We start from the raw sequence: 25,704 nt of genomic DNA on the forward strand, positions 1-25,704 counted from the left end.
TGCATAGCACCATCACGTGATCATATGTGCATAGCACTAACCTTATAGAGTGCTATAAAGGAAAGGGTTAGATCCCCTAACCCTAACCCTAAAAGGGTTTGTATATATTCTATTTTTTCAACTAAATCTAGTGTACAATTAGTCATTTGTGGTGTGCTCTCTAGCTGTGCCCTCTCTCCTCATCTCCACTCTTCTCCTCTCCCCTCTTCATATTTTATCATGGTATCAGAGCATGGTTCTGCCTTCTGCTGAGGTGCCATCCTTATTGTGAGAGAGATTGAGAGATCGAGAGAGATTGAGTGTTCTCTTCCGTGAGAGACTTTCGTTCATGTGATAGAAAATTTCCGTCATTTGTTTCCGTCCATACATTTCATGAGAGACTCGTGAGTGATTTCTTTGTGAGGACTTGAGAGTTCTTTGAGAGAGTTTCTGTCAAATTCTACTCATGCTCCATTCTGTTACGAGAGTTCATGCTTTGAGAAGTTTCCATTTCGAGAGAGAGAGACCTTGAGTGTTTTCTGAGTTTGTAAGGTTCTTTGTGATTCAATCTCCTATGTGAGAGAGGTTCCTGCACCTTCTACTACTCTAGCTGCAAGGCTCCTAAGCACTCCCACAGCGTGACCCTCCTCCACAAGCCTCTAAAGCTCTAGTCGTCAACTACGGGTAGGCTGAGACAACTCACCTTCTACGACCTTGATATTCTGCACAGCGCCAAGCACCTGGGAACCTTCTCCAAACGGGCTCCAACGAGCTTGCACGTAGCAAAGCTCCTAAGCAGCCAATTCTCTACAACTCCAATGAGCTCGACACAGCTCCAACGGGCTCCTCGCTACAATCAAGAGACCCTCCAACGAGCTCGACACAGCTCCAACGGGCTCCTCACTACAATCAAGAGACTCTGTAGGCTCTCTACGACCAGCGCCCTTCTTTAGCTTCAATGCCGACCTGCAGCATGCCCCAGCTCGAAAACTCTGCATCAACTAGCACGCCACAAAGCTCCTAAGCCTTCTGCCCATTCTGCTTGCATGACCTTCTGCTGCTCACGCTCTAGTAGCGCACCTACAAGCAACAAGACTCAGCCAGCAGATAACTCTTCCTCTCCAACGCGATGCGCATCCTCTTCATATTTTGTCTGCACTCAGGGATCTCCAGTGCCTCAGATCCACAACCCGGCTGCAGTAGCAACTAGTCACTGGCAATCCTGACTCCAGCGACAGCCCTTCTACCCCGTCAACTGCCTTACCAAATTTGCACATCAACCTCATCTCTGCACATCGACGGAATAGACCCAAACAATGGAATCTTTTGAAGATTCTGTCGAAATCTTTGTAGATTCTGGTGAAGCCATTGGTCGGCACGTGGCAGATAGCCTTATCCACTTGCCACATCATCCAGCTGACACGTGGCAACCGATTACCACATCAGCAACGTCAACATAGACACATCATCACCGATTGCCACGTTAGCAGTCCACATCACCTGTGCCACGTCAATAGTCTACATCATCAGCCACATCATCTACTGACATCATCATCTGTGCCACCTCAGCTGTCCAGTCAGCACTGACCTCTACAGGCACACACAATGCTTCACAATCACTTCATGTGACCACTTCTGCCACCTTAGCACAGGGCTTCACTGGCACACATCTTGCTAGGCACAATGCCACATCATCACTACATGTGACTCACAGTGACACATCATCATTGAGCACCATTTGCACTCCTTTTGCCCCTCCACCTAGATCAAGTCATATCTCTTGATCCAGGAAGAATTTGAGGGTGCTCCAAAAGGAAAAGTCGCTCGTTTTTTCGTGTTCTACGCGCTCGTCACATCAAGCGCACATTTCGACGCAACTTACACTCACATTTGAGCCTCGCCAACAAAACCACTTCCTTCATGCACATTTGCCTCTACATCGACGCATCTGACCCAACACTTAAAAAGAACAAAAGAAAAGGAATTATTTGTTGTTCTTTCATTGATCGACGGTTGGTTTAGATCTAGATCAGAGTAGACTAGATCACCATAGAGGGGATGCTTTGAATTTCCCCAAGTTGCCAATCTAAGCCATGCCCGAAATTCTCGACTAGTACCTACTCGGAGTCAGTCCATAGGCTCACATACGGTTTCACATCAGTACATTACCTGAAACCTTACGTTCATTAGTTCAGTGAGCAGACTTTAGAGTTCAGAGGCATTGCAGATTGTTTCAGTGGGCAGATAGCATTTGATTTCACACTCACATGCCACCATTGTAAAGCCTACTCGGCTATCTCACGGCATCGTGCACATCATTTCAACCTTGTAAAGCCTCTTGGCTATTCCCGGCATCATTGCCACAAGCCTTGTAATACAGATCATATTTTATATACTGTAGTTCTATCTTCACCGATGGTTCAGAGATTTCACTTGGCATAGTCAGTGTATTTACAGTTGATGCATACAGAGATCTTCATGACACTTTTTGAGTACATTTCTTGCACCATGTTGACTAGCAACCTCAATCTGGAGGCATCTGCTAAGTTAGACAACTCCAATTACGGTACATGGAAATACCGAATGGAGACCATTCTTGTACTTCAGGACAAATGGGAGTATGTCGATGGGTCTACACCTAGACCATTGGACGATCCAGCTACCAGTAGCTCTACTCCATCTGTTGTCACAGCACCAGCAACGGGATCTACATCAAGATCTACATCTACACAAACAATTTCCACACCAGTAGCAGATTCTGCCATTGCCCGAGCTCAAGCAGAAATGGGATAAGAAAGACAAGTATGCCTATCACCTGATCAAGCAGAATGTGCAAGATGTCATGCTAGGACAACTCAACACAGTCAAGACATCAAAAGAAGCATGGGATATGTTCGCAGCTCTCTACGAGTCCAAGAACACATCCAGGATTCTCACCCTGAGAAACCAGATCAACCAGAGTTTCCGCAACAGCAATGAAACTGGTCATGCTTATGTACTTCGCATAAAAGACTACAACAATCAACTTGCAGCAGCAGGAGAGACTATGAACCCCGCAGAAATGGTTCAAGTCATTCTGAATGGACTAGGAGAGGGATACTAGAATCTAGTCCAGAGTATTGCCATCCAATGGCAAATTCCGACACTGGAAGACCTTCAGTCAGTCCTACTTGGTGAAGAACTCAGGACTCAGGCCATTCAAGCACGTAAAGGTCATTCTAATGATCAGGCATTCACAGCTTCAAACAGAAGCAGAGGTAGAGGCAGAGGTAGATCATACTAGAAAAGTGATCATCATCAACAAAATCAAAGTCAGAATCAGCATCAACATCATCCTCAGCAACATCAGAATCAGCAAAGAGGAAATCATTACAACTGAGGAAGATTCTAAGGACGAGGAAATGCATCCACCAATGTGTCAAACATTCAGTGCAACTACTGTCACAAGTTTGGACACTATGAAAGAGATTGCCGCAAGAAGCAGTACGACCAAGGCGGTCAATCGAACAATAATCGAGGGAATTCTCGAGGCAGAGGAAATCATCGTGGTGGACATTCTAGTCATAGTCCTTTTGCAAATGAACATGGAAATATGTTTCTTGCAAGCGAGAAATTGCATCAGACTGATACAGTTACCTAGACACTGATTTCAATCCCAAAGAGGATTTCAGCTATCAAGTTGACCAAGTGGAACAGGATCCTTGGTACATCGATAGCGGTGCATCATCTCGTATGACAAATCATCAGGAATGGTTCATAGAAATGAAGCCATTAGAAGGACTGAAAAATGTCATCTACACAGCAGACAATACACCGAATCCAGTTCAAGGGACAGGTGTTATCCCTATGAACAATTTCACTGGTACAAAAGGATTAGTGAAAGATGTGCTCTATGTTTCGAAGCTCAGCAAGAACCTTTTCTCAGTAGGTCAAATGACGGAACACAATTACAAAGTCATCTTCGACGGTGATGAATGCACTATCAGAGACAAATCCAAAAGATGTCAGCTAGTAGCAAAAGGTGTCAAAGAAGGATGCTTATACAGAATGCTAGCTACAGTACCAGATAAGCATGCCATGTCAGTTCAACCGCAATAGATGCCACTATCTACAAAATGGCACAAGAGATATGGTCATGTCAATTTCAAGTACTTGTTAGATCTCAGGAATCAGAATATGGCAATTGGGATTCCGAAGCTATAGTTTCTTGGAAAAGTTTGTGAAGCATGCTGCTTCCGCAAACAAAAGCGAACCAACTTTATCAGAAGTACCTCTCGTGCACGAGGTATTCTTGATTTGATTCATACAGATGTATGAGGTTATGCCGAGACCCGCAGCATCAATGGCTCACTTTACTACTTGACTTTCATCGATGACTATAGCAGACATTGTTGGGTCTACTTTTTGAAAGAGAAATCTGAAGTGTTTTCTAGATTTCAAGAATTCAAAGCCATGGTAGAAAACTAGACAGGAAGAAAGATCAAGGTCATGAGATCAGACAGAGGAGGTGAATACATGTCTTCAGCATTCATGAACTTCTGCAGAAATCACGGCATACGAAGACAATTCACATGTGCAGATACTCCTCAGCAGAATGCAAGAGTTGAAAGGAAGAATGGGACTTTAGCAGACAGTGCTAGAGCAATGCTTAGTGAAAAGCATCTTCCAAATCAGTATTGGGCAGAAGCAATAGCTACAACTAACTACTTGCTTAATCAGCTTTCTACCGAACCGATACAGGGTATGACTCTGCTATGATAGAAGAAATGGATGCTTTGTATAAGAATAATACTTGGGAATTATGCAACCTTCCACCAGGAAAGAAGGCCATAGCAAGCAAATGGGTATACAAAGTGAAGTACAATCCAGATGGAAGTATTCAAAGATACAAAGCCAGATTAGTTGCAAAAGGATTTACACAACAATATGGTCAAGACTATGATGAGACTTATGCTCCAGTAGCAAAGATGGATTTCATACGGTTCTTGATATCACTAGCAACACTCAGCAGATGGAATGTGTATCAGCTTGATGTCAAGATTGCATTTCTCAATGGTTATCTAGACGAAGAAGTCTACATGCAACAGCCAGCAGGTTATGTTGAACTAGGACAGGAGAATAAGGTTTGCCATCTCAAGAAAAGTCTCTACGGCTTAAAGCAAGCACCCAGAAGTTGATACAGTAGAATTTGACAAGATCTGGGATACATGAAGTCCAATGCAGATCATACTCTCTACTACAAAGTTCAAGGGGAAGACATTACTATTGCACTTTTATACGTAGATGATTTGATTGTGACAGGAAGCAAGGATAGCTTCATCAAAAAACTAAAACAAGACTTATCTGCAGAGTTTGACATGAAAGATCTTGGACTTATGCACTATTGTCTTGGAATTGAGTTCTGGAGAGATTCAGATAGCACATTCATGAGTGAGCTCAAGTATGTTGACAGTCTCCTGAAGAAGTTTCATATGGCAGATTGCAAGATTGCAGCCACTCCCATGAAACAGAGTTTGAAACTTACTAAAGATTCAAAAAAGCCTACAGTCAATGACAGACACTACAGGCAGCTCATTGGATCTCTTATATATCTGACAATCACATGGCCAGATATTTGTTATGCAGTAAGCTCACTAGCACAGTTTATAGCAAATCCAAAACAGTCTCATTGGAATGCAGCCAAAAGAGTCTTGAGATACATCAGAGGTACAAGACAGTTTGGGATAGAATACAGAGAAAGTCATCCACGGTTGCATGGATACTGTGACAGTGACTATGCCGGAGATCATGAGACCAGGAGATCGACACACGGATATGCATTTTTCCTTGGTCAAGGTGCTATATCATGGTTGTCTTCAACTGAAGCAGAATATAGAGCACTCACTACAGGTGCATGTGAGGCTGTATGGCTCCGAAGACTATTGTCAGAAACATATTACTTTGATGAGTCAAAGCCAACAACAATATAATGTGATAATCAATTGGCTCAAGCATTGGCCAAAAATCCAGTACATCACTCCAGGACAAAGCACATTGATGTCAGAGAGCAATTCATCAGAGAAAGTGTTACTTGGTGACATCACACTGCAGCATTGTGATAGCAAAGAGAATGTTGCAGACATCTTTACCAAACCACTCGGTAAAGAGCTATTCGAGAAACACCGACTAGCTCTTGGTTTGACACAAAGGAAGGACATTCCCATTAAAGGGGTGTGATGGAATGTAATGCTATCCCTTCTTCGATTCCCCAGAATCATCATCTTGAGGGAAGGCCTACTTCATGATGTTGATCTTGAGGGAAAATGTTGAGAGTTCACGCTCAACATCATGTGATCATGTGTGCATAGCACCGTCACGTGATCATATGTGCATAGCACTAACCTTATAGAGTGCTATAAAGGAAAGGGTTAGACCCCCTAACCCTAACCCTAAAAGGGTTTGTATATATTCTATTTTTTCAACTAAATCTAATGTACAGTTAGTCATTTGTGGTGTGCTCTCTAGCTGTGCCCTCTCTCCTCATCTCCACTCTTCTCCTCTCCCCTCTTCATATTTTGTCAGCTCATTCCTGCAAGAGCAATTGACCATACCACCCTTTAGGAATCTCACCCTTGGAGAGTGATCGATTATATCCCTGAGTATATAGCATCCCAAGGAAAAGATTAAAAAGGGGGAGGGGTAATAGTCAAAGAAGAGAAGTTCTCCTAAGATGCTGCATCTCCTACTTGCCTCCCTTCATCCCTCCCACCATATCCTCACCACTTTGCGCCTCCTTCCCCTCACCATCACCTCACCATTAGCGCCCTCTCACACCCCTGTGCTTTGTCATTGTGTCCCCTCTCTTGCATTACGAGCCGCTCAGCCCACTTAGGGCTCGAGTAGCAACTAGCGTTGGTGATTGCAACCCCGCCCTTGTTCCCTTGACCTTCCATGCAAATCATGTAGATCCGCGTCTCAGTCGCGACAGCTTCCAGTAAGGCCTTGTCACGTCGAGGAGAGCCACGAGCTCTCAGCTCGGGTTGGTGGTAGCTCAAGCAACTACTAATGGTAGGCAACCCCCAGCCCCTTTATAGGTCGTACAACTGCAAGGGAGTGGTGAGGCCCCCCCTTGAAGCCTGTTTGCCAACAAAGAAGGGGAGGATGGCTCACAGACCTCCTTCCTCGTTATTCTTTCCACCTCATTATCCTTCCTCTTTATTTGGTGAGCCAGAACGTGCATGGACTTTACAATTGTGCATGCAATCAACCTCATCATTTGATTCTTTGCCAGGAATTGCAGAGAGTAGTGATAGGAAGGTCAATAGACCTCCTTTGGTCTAGGAGCACATGTTCACAGCAGTTGATATTGCACATTGCCATCACCTTCTCCTAGGAAGGGGGCCCGAGGTTTGATCCCCAGCAGTGGGAAGGAGTGGAGGGGTTTATATTTTAGCTTCACAGGCAGTGGCCTCTGAGGTCTTCGACCATGAGGAGTTGATTGCAGGCAAGGTAGCGTGGATGGGCCTTTGCGCGAGGGGGGCACAAGATAGGGCTCTTGAATGTTTATGCACTAGCATGCAAACATCACCAGTCGACCTTTTGGAGACGCCTAACAAAGTGCCTCCCAAATGTCAACTCATGGATTGTTGGAGGTGACTTCAAACAAACTTGAGTTCGTGGAGAATAAGTGAGAGGAAACCTCTTTCTTTGAGATGCCAGTAGTAGAGAGGACCACCTGGGAGCAGTTTATTTTAGTGGTCGGGGGTAGCAGACCCCTAGCATGAGGCAGAGTTTACTAGGACTCAAAGAAGCCTACATTTTTCTTTTGGATAGGAGGCATGATGGGTTGTGGAGCGCCTAGATTGGTTCTATGTGGGAGATAGGCCGCTACACAAAGGGGGCTCCACTAGCATAGTAGTGAGCACCACGAAGTCCGACCATCCTCCGATCATACTTCACCTCGAGTAGTCCCGCTCAAGTCTCCCCCAAAAGGGGATGCGTATTCCAAACAACCTGCTTCAAGAGGCAGAGGTCCAAACTGTCCAACATGACAGAGGATTTGGACAATAACTTTTCGAATTGTGACCAAGACACAAAGGATGCGGAGACTTCACGTAGGGTATGGTGGCGTGGCTCACAGAGGGACGCCATGCCTTCTCTATTGATCCAATCTCACCGGCGTACAAGATTTATGGTGAGCAGGTCTTCCGGATTGAGTTCTTGAGGCAATACCACCATGTTACACCCGCCTCCAACCTTTGGTGTATGGGAGACAGTGGCCAACATCACTGATTGGAACTTCTCGATCGCACATTACAGTCAAGTCATGGGAGGGCAATAGATTCCACTAGCGGCCACACTAATGGCCATTTGGCAGGACATCATCTCCACTCTGCGCGCTGGTTGGGAGTGAGGTGTTCCCAACTCATGAGAAACCACCGGGCAGCGGGAGCACTTTTGCAAGGCTTGGCCAGCAAGCATTTTCTACACATTCTTGGCGGGAGATATCCGCTGGATGTATAGGCCACCATCCTGGCTGTTAGCCCCTATCCCAAACAGTCCCTAGGCAGTTAGTTGGGATTGCCGACAGGCCGGTCTTGGACAGCCAAGGATTTTCTTTATACTCGGCCCAATTTTGGTTGCTGATTTGTATGGGATTTTCTTGAGCATTAATAAAAGTTTCCTTTCTTTGCAACCAAAAAAAAAAAAAAAAACATCCCAAGAAACCAAAACAGAAGGGCAGGGAAAAAGGGCATCATTGCAATTCTTGCAAGCTTATGAAGCTCTTTATTTATTAACCTTAAGGACTAGAGCATCAATCAAAGACGTTTGTCTTCTTGAGAGTGCAGAGAATTTTAATTAAAACCGCCATCAAGAGCAAATGTAAAGACAAATCTATGAACAATTTCGTAGCACCTTAGGAGAAACCAAGAAAGATCTAGAGGGAGGTAACGACCATGACAATGATAATGATGACAGCACTGACGATGACTCATTATTATTGCTCTTTTCATTCCTCAAAGCAGGAACTTTGGCCAGAGAAAGCATGCCCAGTGGCTGTTTCCAAGCAGGAATAAATTTGAGTGGAGCTTAAACTGCTTAAACCATAGATGTATACAAAGAGTGATTTGATCGGTTCCTACATCGCTATGACAATGGATTGCCTCCTCATGTAGTAATTCTGCAACATCATTCTGGTCAAGAGCTCTGGCTAGAAATTTGTAGATTGAAATTTTGCTCCATCAGGTCCAAACTTTGCAAGCAGCCAATCTGCAAGCATACAAGAGGCAATAAGACACGGAAAGAGCAAGCTTGATCACAACCCCACAATCTCCTGCCTGCTTAGACCCAAGGAATATTCCCACATAAATTATTTAATTTTAATGACATACCTCCACATGTATATTTGGTCGAAGAATACATATAAAAAACTAGTCAAAATACCTATGTGGGGATAAAGACACATGTCCAACAAGAGTATTAACATTTTTATTGAATGAAAATATATCCTTCCCCCCCCCCTCTCTGTCTGCTTGCTACTGTCCTCCTCCACCAGCTCATTCTCATCACTCACATGCTTTTTAGCCTCCCCCCAGCTGCCTGCTTGTCTCTACATATTATTTCTCTCCCCAGCTAAAGCCGCCTGTTATGATACCTCTGCCACAAACCCTTCCTGTTTTTCATGAGGCTCTCCTGCCTTCATTGTGGCACATCAGAATGCACTTCTCTCTAGGCAGCAGTTCTTCAAACACCAGGCATACTTTGTTAGCAGAGAAGCTTTCAGAGTAGCATTTCCCTGAATGCTGTTCATGAGCGTTCCCTTGTAACAAAACAGCACATTTTCCCCTATCTTTGCATTTGTATGGCTTTAAAAGAATAACCATTCTCTATGGCATCGTATGCACTAATTATACGCTGTACATTTGAGCTACCTTCATGATCGTATTTGTCGTAAAGTGATTTCTAAAAGCTCTAAAACTTTGACAGTGTAAAATTACTTAATCCTACTCGCCAGGGTCCATTTCAAAGAGTTGTTCTTGACCACTGCCTTTACCATCTGCAAACACCCTACCCTACCCCCCACCCCTGAAGGGGCCTGACCTATTCAGAAGCCCTACAAACTGTGCCAGACCGTTTTTTTTTTTGGGGCAAAAAGAGACTTCTATTAAGTATTAAAGAAAACTGTTAGAGCAAGCTCCATACGGGATACACCATGCAATGCATGAAAAGCTCAAAAGCCAAAAGAAAGGATTGGGGCTGATAGTGCCATCTCAATCCTATAGAACCCTCTGAGAAAAAGGGAGAACCCCTCCAAACTCGTAGGAATACAATCCTCCTAGAAGAGGCTGCCCGTGAAGGGCCCTACATGCTAGCCCAAATAGCTATCAAAGTATGAACCGTGTCACTCCAAATACCTGTGAACACATGTAAAGGGTGTATTTGGGTGCCATCCAGGGCCTCTATACATCTGGCTCTCCAGATGTGCCAAGAGGAAATGCTAGCCAGAATCTCCCAGGAAGTGTCCACTGAAGCATGAGAAGCTCTGAAGGGAGTAAATGGTACATCTTGAAGAGAGCAGGTCTCTATCACCTACCTACAGACCGAGAGTGCCCAAGAAGAAGGCTCACCCTCATAAAACGTATGGGGCTCAGTAAGGGATAACCAGGCGACCGAGCCCCAAGTCATGAAGAAAGGGGAGGTATGAAAAATGCTGAGTATCTGAGCAACCCCTTTCCAAACAGTGCTCGCTTGACTACATTCCCAAAGGCAATGTCGCACTGACTCCTCTGCAGAATGACAATGAGAGCAAGTAGGGTCAACCCCAAATCGTGATCTCCACTAGTTCACTACAATCCCTCCATGAATAGAAAGCCAAAAGAAAAGAGTGATCTTTCTATTTCTGAGGGATTTCCAGAGCCTCCTCCAGAAGTTCCTACACAAATCTGCAGTGATGAAGAAGCTGTCCCAATGGGGGGCTCTAGAGGGAATCCAACCCCTACTGCTCAACTGAAATCTCCTGGCATTACCAACCGTGAAACGAAAGAAGGGAATCCCCCTCTCTTGGTGCCCATGATCTATCCAATCCCACTCTCATGGGTCCCACTGTAAGCACATGATAGATGCACCTCCATATAACCACAATCTCCAGGATCCCAGGGCCAAGAGCAGAGGGTCAGAATCTAAATACCACTGCAAGCCCGCTCCATCATTCACAAAGCCACCAGCAATCTTGATAGGCTAAAAGGCAACCTCTAGAAGAATATCATCCGTGGATCTAGAAAGTATACCCCCATCCCCAACGTGAAAGACAAGTGCATCCTCCCTAACACCTCGAAGAGTGATCACCTGAGGAGAAGCTGCTGTCCTCGAAAAGGCTCCCATCCAAGTGGAAGAAGTAATAGGCATATCAACTGTCCAGTCCACCGGGATGGCTGCATCTATCTGCTGAATCTTACGTGCTACCCCTCTGAGGTGACTCACCGACTGTAGTCTCTGACCCTCAGGTAGCCTAATAAATGCTTTCCAAGTGTCCTACTATGAAGGCGGGGCCTCTCTCCCATCTAGACCACTGCATGTAATCCGAAGAGCCCAGTGGTCTGCCATCCTCATCAAGAATACTGTCATTCCAAATGACCGACTGCCTATCAATCTCTTTGAGGGTAGAGGGCGGAACCCTGCGAAGTGTATTTCAGAAGCTTCCCCAAGCTTTCAGGATGGCAGCCATGACAGGACATGCAGGAGATTTGAGAGGCACGGAAGTAAATATCCAGCGAGGGCTGTCCACCCAATCATCTCCTAAGGTAGGTCTGCAAGCCTGAATGCGTCCAAAAAAGAAGTCCTTCCAAGGTTCTTGCCCAGGCATGATACCCCTCACCACCACCTTACAAAGAAATGCCCTGCATTGCAGGTTCGGGTCAATGATATTAAGACCCCCTTCACATGTAGGGAGAATAATGGTCTCCCAGGCCACCCTCGCTGCAACATCTGCCGTGCCATCGAATCCACTCCATTGAAAATTTCTGATTGGTCTAATGAGCTGAGTGATGCACTCTCTAGACCGGCACCAGCATGAACACACAAACCAAGCGGTGGCCAAGAGAACCTGGTTCGCTACCACAACTCTAGATGCAAGGTCAAGTTTGGCTGAGCTCCAGAAGAGAAGCTTTTTCCTTATACTCTCCAGTACAGGGGTAAACTGCTCTGCTAGAGAGATGCCCAACCCTACCTGGCATCCCACATATATGACAGGAACACCCCTCCGAATCCAGGAGAAGCCAATGTCAACTCCCTAGCCTGGAGTATCCTCATCACTGATCCAAAAGCCAAAGGATTTATGCCAATTAATGTGTGCTCCTGCAACTGAGCAAAAGATATCCAAGGCTGTCCGGAAAGCATCCATTGACTTCCAGGAGGCCTCAATAAAAATGGCAATGTCATCAACCAACTCACAATCCAGAAGCTCCTACTCCTGTCTCAAGGGCAATCTCTGGCATCCAATTTGTGTTCCTGTAGAAAAAGAATGTCCAAGGAACCACCTGACACACTTGGATGAAGCTGATTCCTTGTCAGCTGCCTGCGACGGCGATGAGGGATGCCGCCCAACCCCTGTATATTCCAACTGGCTATCCTCATTGGCGGGAGGAAGCGGATTGGAATACCTTACCCGACCTGGTGGCAGAAAAAGAACCCTCTATCGGAGCTGACCTCTTGCCATACACATGAGGTCCAAGGGGAGGAAAGTCCACTGGTGAGAGAGAGAAGGATCTCTCAAAGGGGATGCCGATAACTGGCTCTCCGAAAGTGGAGGGTATAAAATCATCATCTGGGAGGTCAGAGAGGTCCTGAAGAGCGGAAAAGGAATTCCGCCGAGCCAGTCCTAGGAAAGGGGTCCGAAGGATTCCTATTGAAGCAGGGAAAGAATGTAACACCCCTTTCCCTTTGTCAACAGAAGGAGACACCTGTGCTGTGTCCTAATCAAGAAGTGTTGCAGACAAGATACCAACAACCTGGGCTGCTGAAGGAGGCACAGCCTGATCTTGTGATGAAGCGGAAGAAGGCTTCTGAACAATAGCCTCCATGGCGGTGGCCTCCCGAGGAGGGGCTCCTAAGGGATAGTCTCTGGAGCAGCGAAAGTATGATCTGAAGTAGAGGACCTAACCGCGATCGGAACCCACCGGAGGCCAGAGGTAGTGCGGTGTGCAAGAGGGCCTAGCAAGAGGACGGAGCCCGTGTCTGAGGCGGTGCTTATGGAGTGCTAGGTCCTACTCCTAATCTCTGTCGTAACCTAGTACGAGCTGGTTGCTTTTTTGGCCTCTTCTTCTTCTTTGGGCAATCTCTGGCGAAGTGCCCGGAGGATCTGCAAATCCTGCACTGGTCCTGACGACCTGCAACCTCAAATCTCTGGCGAAAGAATGACCCATTGGGCCGTTGTAGCATGATGTCGTCATCTGAAATGTTAGGGTCCTCGACAATGACCCTAACCCTGGGTACCCCATCCATCCTGACCGCCTCAACAGCCGACGAAGGCTCGCCAAGAAGAGAGGGATCTCTGCTACCACACCAAACCTCTCGCCAATAACTAAAAGAAGCCGATGATAAACTGAAGGTAGACCAAGGAACCTGATGAAGACGGAAACTCCGTGCTTGTCCTCTTCAATCGGGTCTAAGCCCAGTTGAAAAGGAAACAAAAAAATCCTCCTATAGCCTAGAAAGAGAAACCCAGTCTGTAGCAAGTCTCTCGTGACGTTCGAGGAATCTAGGCACACCTGAAAGAAACCTCGTCCCAATAAACGTACATCCTTAAGGTGGGGAGCGAGCTCCTGAGAAAGCGCCGCAACCATCCAATCTCTAGCCTGTGATCTGGAGGGGTGGGAGCCAAAGATACATGCGAAGAGAGTCGTGGAACACTCATGCTGCAGCTCGTCTTTTGAGAAAGTGACGGTTCTCGCGGCCGGTGTGTGCGGTAATGGATTGACTGAATGGGTACCCATTCGTCAATCGAGGTGGAAAAGGCCGACTCAAACACAAAGAAACTCCGTCTGCTTTCCTGAAGCCCATGAGATCCCTAAAAAATAGGGGGTACACCTCATGAAGGGAGAGGGTGAAAGGAGGGAGGGAGAGAGAAGATTGAGCAAGGAGGGAGAATGAATGAGGGGGAGGAGTCAGAAAGGAGAAAGGGAGGACAGCAAGAAGGAGAGGGGAAGGGAAGGGGGCAGGAGGAGGAGAGGAGGGGAGAGGAGTGGAGGAGAGGGGAGCGAAGAAACAGTTTGGGGGGGGGGGGGGCACACAGGCAGGCAGCAGCGCGGGGGAGGGGGGGGGGCTGTGCGGGCAACAGCACGGGGAGGAGGGGCTGCAGCAGTGCGCGGGGGTAGGGGCTGCAGCAGCGCGGGGGGTAGGGAAGGGGAGAGAGAGAGGGGAGGCGGGGGGGAGCAGCAGGTAGGGGGGAGGGGGGGGAGGAGGCAGCAAGGAGGGGAGGGTGGGGGCAGCAAGGAGGGGAGCAGGAAGGAGGAAGGGCAGAAGGAGGAGCTGGAAGCAGCAGCCGATGGATAAGCCTTCATTAATGAGACTGTTTTTAAAGAAACACTCAATTCATACTTGCTAGGTAGGATCCACGTGCACAACTTTCCCCTGATATCGGAAGATATGCTTGATATGTGACTCATAGGGGAGGACCATTAGAGCAATGTTACTGCTTTCTCATCAGGAGTCTTAGCCTTGGAGATGAAGAGACACAAAGACCTTTTCTGGGGGTCCACTTCAACAACACAAAGCACCTCTTTCTATCATGAGGTGGACAAGGACAAGGGAGAGACAGCACAAGATCACCAAGCCAAATTCATAGACCATCACCCTACCCCAATTAGTAGTATGTTGGAAAAGTGACTGATGAACTATAGATTTAGCTCACTAATTCCCCTTGGAGTGAGATTAGTGCTTTGGTTTATCAAAAAGTTCCAATGAGTGGCAGTTAGACCTTAGGTCCTAGGCTAGAACACCCATGGCATCATGTCATTGGTGGTGGTTAGAGATTTTTAGGAGCCACATTAGGTGGCATACTCCCATATGCATCTATCATAGATGCAAGGGATGGGTGCCACATGGTACTAGGTTATGGAAGGCCAAAGAGGACCTGAATAAGACCTTTAACATGAAAGCATTACTACGTGTGAATTCAGGTTTGGAGAGACCAAGATACAACGTTCATATCCCAAACCAAGTATGCCAATGAAATTCTGAACCGGTTCTGAGCAGTGCCACATCAATAGCAGCGCAGCAATGCCACATCAGCAATAGTCTTCCAATCTTCTTGCTGGATTATTTACAACACCATGTCAGCAACAGTATTGCAGTCAGGGCTGTTCTTCTTGCTAGATTATTTGCTTGTAGGCAACCAGTTTTCTTGTAGTGTTTTTGACTCAGTAGTGACGGTCAGTTGAAGCTCTTTGCATATTTTCTTGCTTGGCTCAAAGTGATTACCTGTTTCGTGGAGCTTTGTCCCAGGAGAACAAGCTCGATGGCACCAATTTCTCTTTCTGGAGTTTCATGTAAAGAATGTCGTCGATGGGATCTAGTGAATGAAGAGGAGCCTCGTCTTGCAGATAGTGTACCAGCAACACCTAGTAGAACATGAGCTGTAGTGGTGGCTCAACTGATACCCACACTAGTTGCCCCAAGAGATCCAGGCTCTCGCCTCGATCTCTTTGTCAATCAAAAGGTTTATTATTCCAACATCAGGTCTTGCAGGGCCTCTTTGCATGCATGGCATGTTTTACACGACCATGCATCAAGCAAAGAATGAGGCAAGGGTTTCACTTCTCAAAAAGAAACTTGAGAATCTGAATATACATGAGCGTGATAGTATGTCAGGGCATATAACTAAGATCCAAGATCTTAGAAAGAACATCTTGAATATCGATGAGATTGTCTCTCAAAAGACTTGATCTCTAGGACATTGCAGTCATTGCTAGAGTCCTACTTGAGTTTCCACACCTCTCAATTTGTCTTTGAGAGGCAATGCTCAGTCTCTTCACTTTGAGGAACTAGTGGGTCTATTGTTGCAAGAGGAACAAACCAAGAGGATTAAATCTTCCTCTTCCTATAGCAGTGATCCAATTGCTGTCCATGATAGGCATTATCACAAGCATAAAGGTGGTGTGCATTCTAGGCAAAGGTGATGTATGCAAAACGAAAAAGAAGGGACTCTATCAATTATCGTAAAAGCCAAGTCATTATATCAATGAATGCAGGAAAAGATTGGGAAATGACGAGGAAACTGGAATGCCAGTCTCAATTTCTAATGCTTCAAATGCTGACAAGGATAATGCTTCAACAAACTGTGGCTAAACAGTGGGTCCTTTCTAGTATGCAGTTATGATCTCAATCTTGAGGTCAGTTCACTCAGTGTGAGTGATACTTCAGATGCAGTTTGGTATTTTGATAGGGGTGCATCCAGGCACAATACTTCCAAGAAACATTTATTTGTTGATTTGCAGGCTGCTACTATTGATAAAACAGTATCCTATGCCAACAATTCTTCATATACTTCGAAGCGAGTTGCAAACATTACTTTTTAAATTAATAGATGGAACTGGCTTGTGTCTTTCAGGTGCCCTTTCTGTCCCAAGATTAAAGAAAAATTGCTTTCTGTTTCCTCTTTTTGATAGAAGAGATTACAATGTCACGTTTGAGAGACTAGTACATTGTAAGAGATAGAAGAAGCGACTATCATTACAAGCACATTACATCATGATCTATATGAGTTGGATATACGGATAGTAGCATGCAAAGTGCTTGTGTGACAACAATAACTTCTGCAATGAAAGATGCAGAATTGCGGCATGCCAGACTTCGCCATGTGAACTATGGCAATTTGCAAATATTACAGAGACACGATATGGTATTGAATATGCCTACAATGGAGCATGTGTGTATGAAGGGTGCATAATGATGCACAGTAAGGTCTTTCCAAGGGATGGAATCAGAGCTAACAGGAAACTATAGCTCATACATTGTGATATGTGTGATTCAAGACACCAAAAGAATCTATTTTGTGACCTTTATTTACGATGCTTCTAAATGTAGATGGCTCTATCTGGTGTATTTACGTGTGTTCAACATTTTGTTGCAAAGGTTGAAAATGGAACAACTTGCAAAGTGCAAACACTCCATACGCATTGAGGGTGGGAATATATGTCTGAAGATGAAAAAGGAATTAAGCACAAAAGTATAGTGCCAGCGAAATGGTGTTGTTGAGAGGAAAAATAGATCTCTGATAGAGGTGGCCGGATGTATGATCGAAGGATAGAATCTGCCACATAAACATTATGCATGCCAATATATTTTGAATAGATGCCAGAACCAAAGCCTTAAAAACCATAACACATTTTGAGGCTTGACATGATAGGAAACAAGGTTGATTACCTTAGGGTGTTTGGCTGTGTAGCATATGCACATGTGCATCGGTAGATGAGAGGAAAAAAGTGAATTGCATTTTTGTAGGCTATAGGTGTAAAAGTATGGTATATCATCTCTAGAATCCTCATGCTCACAGGATTTTTGTCAATAGAGATGTTTCTACAGAAAATCAGATAAGTTCTTGACCGAGTTTGAAAAAAATGCTGCACCCAGGTGGATTTGAAGGGCGGCTCCCACTACCAACTGATAGCAGATTCGAACAAGCAGAAAATAAGTATTTCATCAGGCTCAGCAGACTTTGGATGCTCCAGATCAGGTTCATGAACAGCCTATAGCACATGATGAGTGGAAGAAACTGTCAGAGAAAAGGAAATGGCTGCACAAGAAGCCAGATCAGCCCCTCGCTGGCTTATGAAAACTTTGCAGGATACTAAGCTATTAGCTCCTCTCCTAGTAGGACAAAGACCAGTTCTAAGATGTTTAGAAGAGTACACTATGCTAATTCAGCTTGGATGAGCGCACCTTGTGATGCGGAAGAACCAGACAGCTTTGAGGATCCTTAAGACAATGAGCATTGGATGAGAGTCATGGGCTGAGCTGGATTCAATCCACAAAAAAATTCACATGGGATTTAGTGGATCTGGCCATTGACAAAAAGGTTAGTGGAACTAAGTGGGTATACAAACTTAAGATAAAATATGAAGGTACTACTGACAGGTACAAGGCAAGGTTGTGCCAAATGCTATTCTCGGCAGAAGGGAATAGATTATGATAAAACCTTTCCCCCACTTCGAGGATGACCACCATTAGGTGTGTTGTTTCCTGACTGCTCATCATGGCTGGAAAGTGCATCAGTTGGACATTGAAACAACCTTCCTAAATGGGGACTTACATGTGGAAGTCTATGTGAGCCAAGCTATTGGTTTCAAGATACTCGTCAAGCAAATAAAGTATGCAAGCTGTGTAAGGCTCATTATGAGCTCAAACAAGCTCCACGAGCTTAGTATGAGAAGATTCATACTTATTTCACTAGGTAGGATATAAACAACAGTCCAACTAAAAGTACCCTATATGTTAAGAAGCAGATCTTTTCAACAAAGCACTACCCAAAGAAAGCTTGAAGCTTTTCGCAAAGCTATCATATGTATCTGTATTCGTCTATGTTTTAGAGTCGAAATTTGAATCAAGTAGTGCACCTTTCTCTCACCTTGGCCAGTATTTGGAGAGACACTATACACAATTTGATGGTCATGTAGTCGAGCATGCATGGATCCTCCAGGGCTGCTTCCGCAAGGAGGATATTTTTCCTCAAGGAGTGGAGAAGCTGTCCTTTCTTCTCGGAGGTCACTACAAGTTTGAGGCGGCTTTTTCAGCCTCATCCCTGGATCTTCTCCAAACTTGGTTGTTGAGTAGGGCTTGACCCTCTCTGGTTTTCTTCGCATGCTATGCATGGTGTATTCTTGCCTTGAGCACTCTGCTCTTGAGGATTTTTTGGTACTTGAAATTAGTATTTTTCTTAAAAATAAAAAATCAAAATTAAAATTGTGTCAAGTGCCGTACAAGAAGTGAAGAGTTTGTCCCCCTAGGATTAAATCTCTTTAGTTACTTTTCCTCACAAAACACATCATGTCCAAGGGGAGGGCTGATATTTCTTCAATGTTATCTGCAAACTTAATTCTTTTATACTTCTGTGAATGTTGCATGATTCATGCATGCATATGTGCGCATATGATTATCTATAGATGTAATATATAGATGAGAGTTACTTTTCCTCACAAATCACATCATTTCCAAGGGGATGGCTTATATTTCTTCAGTGTTATCTGCATGCTTAATTCTTTTATAGTTCTGTGCATGTTGCGTGATTCATGCATGCATGTGTGCACATATATTTATCTATAGGTGTATATATAGATGAGAGATAGAGATAGATAGAGAGACAGAGAGAGAGAGAGAGAGAGAGAGAGAGAGAGAGAGAGAGAGAGAGAGAAAGAGAGAGAGAGGGAGAGTACTTACTGATGAAGTATCCAATTTGGCTGGAGGAAAAGCCAAACTTTGGTCTTCTGCAGGTCTTTCTGATGTCAGAACAGCAGACTGACTGCTACTGTGGTCATCCTTTGTTATTGTCGGATTCATCATTGGGTTGGGGCAAACAAGGTTAGATATACCTTGCTGCTGCAGATATCTTTGTAGTGGATAGTTTGCATTCTGAAACAACATCGTCATTGTCACTCTGGCTGTGCCTTTACACTGTTCATCGTCTCGCTCTGGTTGGCTGTTAAGATCAATTGGCGGTTTCCCAGTTATATGTTCCTCCTTGAGGGAACTCGGCCTTTCTGGATAAGAACCAGGAGTTGCATTTGGAGAACACCTATCTCCATTTGATGGAAAGCTGCTGATCTCAGGTGAAGCACTAGGAAATATAACCGTTGAGTTTCCCTTGACAGAACCTTTTTCAGAGATTAAGGCCTCATTGTGCGATTTGATCTCAGGCGAAGCACTAGGAAACATAACGGTTACAGGTGAAGCACTTGGAAACATAACGGTTAAGTTTTCCTTAACAGAATCTTTTTCAGATATTAAGGGCTCATCATGCAAATTCTCACTGTTCACCTCTCCTTCCTCTGTGACCAATACACATTTCTTCTGCACACTCTCTACTGCTTGCTCTGATTGTCTTTTCTTCCGGCGCATCATGAGGGTCTTGAATCTTCGCTTCACTGTCATACACACATTGCAGGTACAAGTAGGCTTGTGCTTTGGTCCCTTGCCACTAGGTGGTTGGATGCACACAATGCAAGTGCAACCAGGTCTATGCCTAGGGTGTTTAGTTGTGGGAGGAGGACATGATGAAAGAACATTATTCTCTCCCAATGTGGCAGCATTTGCCAGTGTTTCAAGACCAGAAGGAGTCTCTTTAAAATCTTGTTTTTTAACTTCTGAAAAACAAAACAAACATTAGATTCTAGCACAAATCTAAACCGTAACATTTTAAAAGAGCGGTAAACCTTCCAAAATAAAGCACACTAAAAGCAGGACTTTTCACCTTTTGAGAGACGTGATACTGTATGATTCTCGCCATTTCCAGCTTCTTGTGTGGCAGTGCACGTGGCCCTGTTCACAAAGAGGAATGTGCAGATAGAAATATATTGTGACTGATCACAAAGACGAATGCGCAGTACATAAAACACCTCAAATCTACCATTCTTTGGTCTGTGTGATGAATTACAGACAGTAGAATGAGCTTTATGACTCAAGCTTGACCAACTAAAATCCAAGAGAATCCAAAATAGTTAACCTGGTTGAAACAGGACAATTACCTTTTGGCATCCCATACATTGTCGCTGCAAGTCCATGTTGTTGGCAGAAAAACATCTGCAGGGACCTTACGCCAGCTTCCACAATCATCACATTGTGCCCATTGCTCTTCCCCTCGCCTGCAATATTAGGGCATTTTCTTGATCGTTATGAAAGGAATATGCTGACTAAGATAGGTCGTAGAAGACAAAATTGAGCAGTACATAATCCTTTTTAAAAACAATTTTCAGGTTCCCAAAGGGCAACTGCTCCTTTGCAAGGAAACTGGATGTAACATGTAATCCTACTAGTTGCAATTTATTTAAAAAAGTTCATCACTGACTCAAGAAGGGGTCTTAGTGAGCATGCATCAGCAGACAAGTTAGCAAGTGTTTCTTCTTGGAGTTGACGACACTGCTGTTGTTAGAAAAATAGAGGCATGCTTGGTTGGAACATCAACAGCTTGAACCATGAAGACAAAAGCGATTCAAAATAGCAGCTTTTGAAAAATAACTTACTTCCTACTTGGTGTTTAGGTCTTCAACTTAATTTCTCTCATTTAGAAATGCAAACTAGTGCTGGACAGGATGCATCACAGCTAAGGCTCACTTGGTGGCAGATCCAAACATTATCACATAAGCTAGTGGTACCAAGGGACACACAGTTTCAATGACTTACAAATGGCACCTAGAGGTCATGTGCAAGATATTTATCAAGGGAGAATTAATTAAGGGCCGAGCTCTTTTCCATTTTATCCAACTTACAGAGGGATTCCTTGGCATTTGTCAAATTATGCACCAGTTTCAAAGTTTTCTCATCCACTTTTGCTGAAGGTCTAGGGGGTGAAGGGGTGGGGGTTCTGCACATGCTTGAATAAACATGGATGTTTAGAGAGCGTTTATCTAGGAAAGAGATCTGAGTCTGGGAGAAGTGTCTTCTAGTCATAAGATGTTCAAATTTCAAAGATGATGCCTTGACCAAACCATGGGGAAATCTTCGTTTCAGCTGCACAGGTAACCACAACATTGCAGTTGTTCATGAGAGACTAAAAAAGTTTATGATTTCTTTCCCTCTTTTTGTTTTCTTGCAAGAGTGTGGTGTGTGCTTTTGTTCTCGCATGAGAATCTAACTAAACATATGGCAGTACATTCTTGAGGCATTTGCTCAATCTTTACTAGCCTAGGTGTTCTTGCTAATCAATTTCATTCTGTCATGATTTCCCCTTCCTTTTTCAACACCATCTAGCTGCACTTTGCTCACCTTGCTCACCTTGATTATCTCCATACAATCTGTACGGACGATTCCATACAGCCATAGTTGACTGTTCCGTATACTGGAATCCGTCGTACATCCAGTGCCAATCTGCTCGTCCGTACATTCTGCATGCAGCCTGTCCGTACAAGTGACGTCGTCCGTACACTACAATACAGCGCCGTACATCCGTACAGCAATTTCCATCCGTACATCTGTACACTGCAGTCTCCATCCGTACGTGCGTTGTCTTTTGAACACTGCTGCTAGGTACAAGTACCTGCGCCATACCTTCGTCGTACAATAGCCGTACTGTACCAGTAGTACCAGCTCAACGCCGTACGTATCTACATCAGCTTCAGCACCGTAAAAATCTGCAGTCCGTGCAGACTCGAGGTGCACGTGCCCGTACAGCTATACCAGATCGTACATCCATACATTGCGTCAACAACCGTACAACTGTACGTTGTTGTCCGTACAATCCCAACTCACTTGGTGGATTCTATTGGTAGCACGAACTCCTCTGATGTATAGGTGCAGGTTCAGTTAGCAGGTGTTTTTCTTTGCATTGAGCCATTGTTTGGCTGTGTATTCAAGGAGTTCTGTGGGCAATTGTGACCACATTTGGAGAAATTTGGGCCTTTTTGGTAAAGTTTGGGTCTTTTTGTGAATTTGCCCCAATTTCAGCTCAATTTCTCCCCAAAATTTGGGGCTTTTGGTTTTGCAGTACAATATCCTGCATAATCGGGGCTTTCAGTTAATTTGCCCTCTTTTGGATGCAATTTCCCTCAAGAAATTGGGGCTTTTGCAAGTGGGTTGCGAATTTGCAGTGAAAAAGCATGGGAGTTTGTAGGCAATTTCGGACTCATTTTGAGTGACACTGCAGACATTGGCAAATTTTGCAGTGTTTTTTTGGCAGTTTTGGAGAGCATTTGCAGGATAATTGAAGTGCATTCTGAGCCTTTGACAAATTGTGACAGTATTTGTCACTGTGGGCAGCTTTTTCTTTGCAGATTTTACTTGTGCATTTTATATCCCAGGAAGGGATTTCACTTGGTTAGTCTGCTGTATTTTTTAGTATTTTCTGGTATAAATGGCTCAGAACAACTCCAATGAGGTGTTCGGGGTTCTCACACAGGAGGATAAGTTGGATGGCACCAACTACTCCTTGTGGAGTTATATGGTTCGCAATATCTTGGTTGGCAAACATCTTCGGGATTATGTCAATGGGGATGAAGCAAGACCAGATACAGCTACTACACCTGTCACTCCTACAGCTGGAGGCAGGGGTAGAGGTATAAATGCAGCACACGTGGTTGGAGCAGCCGCTCCAGGAGCTCCCACAGCAGAGCAGAAAAGATGGGACTCTAGAGATGCACAAGCTCTTTCAGTAATTTCTCTTTCTGTCAAAAGGTTCATTATACCTCATATTCGGTCATGCAAGACATCTATGGCAGCTTGGGAGATACTAGAGAGTATGTTTGCAGCAAGAAATGATGCCAGGGTTTCCTTTCTGAAGCGAAAACTTTCCCATACACATATGGAGGAGGGAGATTCCATGAATTCTCACCTCACAAAGCTTCAGGACCTCAGGAAACAATTGCTGAATATTGATGAAGTCATTCCGGATTCAGAGATGATCACCACCACTCTGAACTCTCTTCCTGAGTCCTATCTCGGTTTCCACACCTCGCTGAATTTGTCATTGAGGGGGGCAGCAATCCTCTCTCCTTTCACGAGTTGGTAGGACTTCTATTGCAAGAGGAACAAACTCGCAGAAATATGGCAACCCGGGCTGGCGAGCATGCTATGCTCTCCAAGTTCAAGCCCAAGGGTAAAGGGCAGCAAAAGCCACATGTCAATCAGTCCACACATCAGCATAAAGCTGATTCTGGACAGCCTTCTTACAAGGCAAAGGGTGATACAAATAAGCAGAAAAAGAAGGGCATCTGTCATTATTGCAAAAAGCCAGGTCATTATATTGGAGAGTGCAAGAAGCGCATAGCCAAAGAGAAGAAAAGGGATTCTGGTATGTCTGTGTCAGATGCATCAGTTCCACATTCTCATGATGGAGGAGATGTTGCAACCAACTTGGTTGAAGAGCACTATGCCTTTGTGTCTTGCACTTCAGATTTTTCAGTGGGTACTTCTGATATTACGGCCACTAAAGATGATGACCCGTATGCTTTCTTGACTTGCAGTTATGATCCTTCAAAGGATGAATGCTCCTTTAGTGTTGATGAGACACTTCATACTTGGTATTTTGACGGTGGTGCTTCAAAGCACATCACTTCCAAGAAGAGTCTGTTTGTAACTCTGCATTCTTCACCCACCAAGAAGAAGATAACTTGTGCGAATAATTCTTCTTATTCAGTGTGTGGAGGGGGAGACATTATTCTCACATCCACTAATGGCACAGATTTCAGAATTTCCGATGTACTCTATGTGCCAGGGATAAAGAAGAATTTGCTTTTAGTGTCCTTACTCAATAGAGAAGGATTTCAGGTTATTTTTTATGATGACGAGTGTGCAGTTAGAGACAAAGAAAATGACTATGCTTTGATGTTGTTTGGCACTTTGTATCGGGGTCTTTTTCAACTTAATCTATATGAAAAAAGATCCCATCTTGCATTATCAGTTAGCACTCCCGAGTCCCACTGCTGCGATGCAGAATGCGGAGTTATGGCATGCCAGGTATGGGCACATGAACTATGGCAGCTTAATGATACTTCAGAGGCATGATAAGGTTGATGCATTGCCTCCCTTGGAGTTGCCTCCTCCTCATGCATGTAAAGGCTGCATTCTTGAAAAATGCATAGACTTCCATTCAAAAAGGATGGTGCAGTGAAAGCAACACGGTTATTCACAGTGATGTCTGCGGTCCCATGAGGACACCTGCTTTTGGGGGTTATCTCTACTTTGTTACATTCATAGATGACTTTACCAACTACACTTGGGTCTATGGTCTCAAGGCAAAATCAGAAGTGTTTATGCATTTCAAACACTTTGTGGCTATGGTTGAGAATGAGACAGGACTCAAGGTGCAGACACTTCGAACAGATCGAGGGGAGGAGTATATGTCTCATGAATTTGAGACATTTTTTAAAGAAAAAGGCATCATGCATCAACTGATAGTGAGGCTTACACCTCAACAGAATGGCAAAGCTGAGCGGAAGAATCGCACTGCCATGGAAATAAATAGATGCATGCTCACAAGTAAGAAGTTGCCTCACAGGTTTTGGCTCGACGGCCTCATGTGTGCCAACTATATTTTAAATCGGGCTCCTACAAAGGCTTTGAAGACAATCACTCCCTATGAAGCATGGCATGGGAGAAAGCCTTCCGTGAACCATTTCAAAGTTTTTGGTTGTGTTGCATATGCCCACGTGCCTGTGGAGTTCAGACACAAGTTGTCAAATAAGGCACTCAAATGCATTTTTGTGGGATATAGTTCACAAAGCAAAGGCTATCGTCTCTACAATCCTGCTACACGCAAGATTTTTGTTAGTAGAGATGTTATATTCTTTGAAAATTCTGCACATACACATGCTGAATTTCAGATTCCAGGCACATGGGGGGGGCTCTTTCAGTTGAATCTGCTTATGCAGATACTCTTCTTGATGAGGAGGAGCCTGAGACATTTGAAGAAGCAAAGGATAATGTGCATTGGATGAATGCCATGCACGATGAATTGCAGTCCATTCATAAAAATCAGACTTGGGATGTCGTGGATTTGCCACCAGGTAAGAATGCCATAGGTACACGTTGGGTTTTCAAAGTCAA

General features: G+C 44.5%; 1 protein-coding gene across 1 annotated transcript in view; it reads right to left on the bottom strand.

Annotated features, from left to right (window-relative positions):
* Positions 1 to 8,855: 8,855 nt before the first annotated feature.
* The window catches only part of LOC147903732 (B3 domain-containing protein Os07g0679700-like), a 121,216-nt gene continuing 104,367 nt past the window's right edge, over positions 8,856 to 25,704 (bottom strand). Inside the window, exons 10-13 of the mRNA XM_087400946.1 lie at positions 20,694 to 20,810; positions 20,420 to 20,487; positions 19,390 to 20,312; positions 8,856 to 9,228 (exon numbers count right to left, since the gene is read on the bottom strand). Coding sequence (XP_087257072.1) covers positions 9,157 to 9,228; positions 19,390 to 20,312; positions 20,420 to 20,487; positions 20,694 to 20,810 — 1,180 coding nt within the window. The 3' untranslated portion in view covers positions 8,856 to 9,156. The remainder of the gene's footprint in view (positions 9,229 to 19,389; positions 20,313 to 20,419; positions 20,488 to 20,693; positions 20,811 to 25,704) is intronic.

The sequence above is a fragment of the Dipteris shenzhenensis genome, chromosome 3 (assembly GCF_047967505.1).
Source record: "Dipteris shenzhenensis isolate YYH24624 ecotype China chromosome 3, Dip_SZ_1.0, whole genome shotgun sequence".
In the NCBI taxonomy this organism is placed as follows: domain Eukaryota; kingdom Viridiplantae; phylum Streptophyta; class Polypodiopsida; order Gleicheniales; family Dipteridaceae; genus Dipteris; species Dipteris shenzhenensis.